Source organism: Gossypium hirsutum, chromosome D13 (assembly GCF_007990345.1).
Source record: "Gossypium hirsutum isolate 1008001.06 chromosome D13, Gossypium_hirsutum_v2.1, whole genome shotgun sequence".
In the NCBI taxonomy this organism is placed as follows: Eukaryota; Viridiplantae; Streptophyta; class Magnoliopsida; order Malvales; family Malvaceae; genus Gossypium; species Gossypium hirsutum.
In genome coordinates, this window is record NC_053449.1 from 39,355,689 (window position 1) to 39,359,559 (window position 3,871).

General features: G+C 34.6%; 1 protein-coding gene across 1 annotated transcript; it reads right to left on the reverse strand.

Annotated features, from left to right (window-relative positions):
* Nucleotides 1–435: 435 nt before the first annotated feature.
* Nucleotides 436–2,770, reverse strand: LOC107918739 (GTP-binding protein SAR1B). The gene is made up of 3 exons (XM_016848324.2): nt 2,465–2,770; nt 1,998–2,129; nt 436–991 (listed from the first exon to the last, which is right to left on the reverse strand). The coding sequence occupies exons 1-3, from the start codon at nt 2,591–2,593 to the stop codon at nt 671–673; spliced, it is 582 nt and encodes a 193-aa protein (XP_016703813.1). The 5' UTR covers nt 2,594–2,770; the 3' UTR covers nt 436–670.
* Between the last annotated feature and the right edge of the window lie 1,101 nt (nt 2,771–3,871).

The following is a 3,871-nucleotide window of genomic DNA, read 5'->3' on the forward strand; positions in this document are numbered from 1 at the left end:
AATATATGTAAAAACAACTTTTCCGAAAAATATTTTCAAAAAATCTGCCAAGCAGCAGAAAATATTTTACACAGATTCAATCAAACACCAAAAAATATTTTTCAGTAAATCATTTTACAGAAAAGTAAAATATTTTCCAGAAATCATTTTACGGAAAATATTTTACTGACAATCAAACAGACCCTAAATAATTAAAAGAAAAAAAGACCTATTATTATTTGTATAAAAACAACTTTTTAAACTTAAATTTTGGAACCGCATATGCTAATTGGATCTGAGTATGATTGTTGGTAATTAATCACGTAATTATTTTAACACTATAGAACTTAAAAGGGTGTGTTAGTCACATCTGTTTGATGGGTATAGAGTTAAATCACACGAGCAATTATATTAGCAATGACAGTCCCCTCTAAATTAACATCAGAGCCAAAATCATCATTCACAAATAAGTCATCATTACTTGTATGTCGCATTGTCTCGTACAGGGGGAGCTCCTTTATCATTTCAAACAAAATAATAATAATAATAATATAATGGAAGGAAAAAGAACCGGGGGGGGGGGTTGAAACACCTGCAACTATGATTTCTGAAATTGTTCCATCCAAACTCAATTCTGTATAAAGATATGATTAGGGAAAGAAAGCAAAGTCTAAAGTTCCTGTAGATCTACCTACTTAATGTACTGAGAAAGCCACCTGAAACCATCTCCGTAACCCATTTTACGAACAATGCTACACATGAATACCTCAAGGGGTCGAACACTGGAGTCTCCCAAGTTGACTTTACCCTTGCCTGTGGTGAAATTGGTCAGCCCAAGGTGATACCGCAATTCGTCTTCTGAGGCTGCATATGGAATATCAATCTTGTTGCCCAAGATGAGGAATGGGACACTTGCCAATGCTTCATCAGAGAGCAGAGCGTCCAACTCCCTTTTTGACTCCGCAAACCTCTCCTTGTCATAAGAATCCACCAGGAAAACCACTGCATCCACCTACAAACACATTTCATATTGCTTTAGTTATGCTCGGCGTAGAAAGAACAGATAAAACGTTCTGGTAACCATTCTCTCCTTCATAACAAGACACCAGCAATAACAGAGCCTCCGAAATTCTACGTGCAAGAGTGCCCACCCCACCAGAAATAATGCAAGGGAAGATGAATCAGAGTGAACAAATATTACTAAAGACTAAAGCCAAAATACATGCATACACACACATACACAAAAGTAGAAATTATTCCTGCCACAACTGTAATCTTGATATTGTACTCCAATTGCAGAGTGAAAACGCATTGCCTTTGGTTAGAAGCTATCAAAACATCTTCCTTCAAAGTTAAAGATGATATTCTTTGCCCCTCGTGATCAGATAATCAAAGGAATATTACTACTAAAACCCTCAAATCCCAATTCATGCAACAAACTTTTACCATAGTTGAAACTTGAAAAATGGCCAATGTTGAATATAACTTATCATGAATCTTAAAACATGAAAAAAAAAATCAAATAGCAAGAGAAGTGCATAGCTTTTTGTAAACAAAAGGCTAAATACTCAAATTGAGGCCCAACCTTTTAGGGGTTATTTACATTAGAGTTAAAACTTTTTTAAATGGTTATAGAATAGCCAAACCTTTATGAAAATGCTCAAATGAAGATCAAACCTTTTAAAGTGGTCAAATAAAGATAAAATCTTTTTTAATGTACTCCAATGACGGCTATTCAAATTTGTATATCATGCCTCAAATTATGTCTTTATTTTTTATTTTCCAAGTAACATCTAATTTAGTTGTCATGATTTATATTCTTAACATATAAGCACTCACCTAATTTTTTCTACAAATGAGGTGAATTGTGTGAAAAACCTTTATTTTAGCACTTTTTTAAATGATTGATTATTGTATAACCATTTTAAAAAGTTTAACGCTTATGAGCAACTTGATCTTGAGCGGACCTAACCAAAAATATAATACAATCACAAGGATTTGTGGGAAAAGAAACGTACCTTGGCATAGTAATCTTTCCAAACCCTTCGAGCAATCTGATGGCCTCCCAAATCAAAAGCCTTAAACTTAATTTTCCCAATGCTCAACTCCTCTGATGTAGGATGTTGTGTTGGCTGATGCTGAACTAACCTCTGCCAAATCACATCACCCAAGTCCAATATCCATTATAAACCAACTTTCAATGACCCCATCATTGAACAAAGTATTCAACAATACCCCTACCCTTTTTTTTTCCCTTATGTCGATAAATAACAAATGAAAAGCATTCCAGTTAAACGAGTGATCTCTTCCATATACATAAAATAGTAGAACAAGTTTCACGGCCTTCATTGCCTTTTTAACTAAATGTTTATTAGCATTCAATCAGAAATAACAATACAACTTTATTAGAAAATGGTAACAATATTAACATAAATCTAATTCCCAAAATTGTGAAGCAAAACCATCAAATAAAATAACAAAATACCTCATCTTTGAGCATGTGAAGCAAGGTCGTTTTGCCGGCATTATCAAGCCCCAAAAACAAAATCTTGGCCTCTTTTTGCCATAAACCAAGGGAAGCAAGGATCCCATAGATCCAATCTAGGAAAAACATGGTATAATTCCAGTCTCTTTAAAGAACACAAGTAAATAAAATTATAGAAAGAGAGTGTGAAATGTTTAGTTGGAGAGAGAGAGAGAGAAGGGGGGGTGAGGGGGTGAATTTTCGGACCTACCAATCAGGTGTGGTGGTTTGAATCGAGGATCAATGGCTATTTCAATTCTGGATCGTTACCGGTAGCTGATTTGTTGGGTTCTCTTTTAATTGGGTTTAAATATATTACTTAATAGAATTATTGAATTTGGATTAGTGCGTGGGATCTATAGAAACTCCATCAACAAATATTATTTTTCATTTTATATTTAAGTGTAACATCCATCTATGCCCCATTCTTATTTTGGTTATTTAAATTTACCATTTTCTACATGGTATAATAACAATAATAAATTGTTAGAGGCAGAAAAGGGTATTCTTGTGGGTAAAAATCGAGAATTTGGTGATAAAAGTTATTTGAATAAGAGTGGGAAAGTTCTTAATAAAACACTTCAAGATCGGGGCGATAAATTCAAGACCTCTAGTAATTCTCGTATTTCACACTTGGATTCCATGAATTATATGGTTGAGCTTATTAATCTTCAAATTGATACTATTGGTTATTCGGACGCTTTTAAAAGGAATGGGAAAGGTTTGTAGGGATCCACTCTTTCTGAACAATAAGGTTTTGTAATCAGTTTTTTTCCTAGCGGTTTTATTATGGATTTGTCTATATTTTTGTGGAATTGTCAAAGATGTGCTAGTGTCAAGTTTCTGTGTATCTTTCGCGAGTATAACTTAAAGCATAAGCCAGATATTGTCAGTCTTCTAGAAATAAGAGTTAGTGGCACTAAAGTTGATAATATTATTATTAAATTAGGCTTTCAGTTTTCTCATCGTGTAGAAGTTGTTGGATTCTCAGGTGGAATTCAGATTGGTTGGAAAGATTCGGTTCGGGTTGAGGTGGTTCATAACCATCCCCAATTTATTTTGGTCAAGATCTTCGCCAGCTCTTAGCAATACCTTACCTTTATCACTTTTGTGTCCGGTAGCTCTGACAGATAGAAATGGAAAATGCTTTGGGAAGGTTTATATGCTACTATTCCACTGGGAGGGACTCCCTAGTTAGCTAGTGGGGACTTTAATGCCATTTTATTTGATAGTGAGAAGAAAGGTGGATGGGTCAGAGGTGCGAGGTGTTCTCTATTTGGGAAATTTATGGATACTACGAATTTTCATAATTTGGGTTTTCGTGGCCCTTCCTTTACTTGGCACAAAAGGGGGATTTTTGAGAGATTA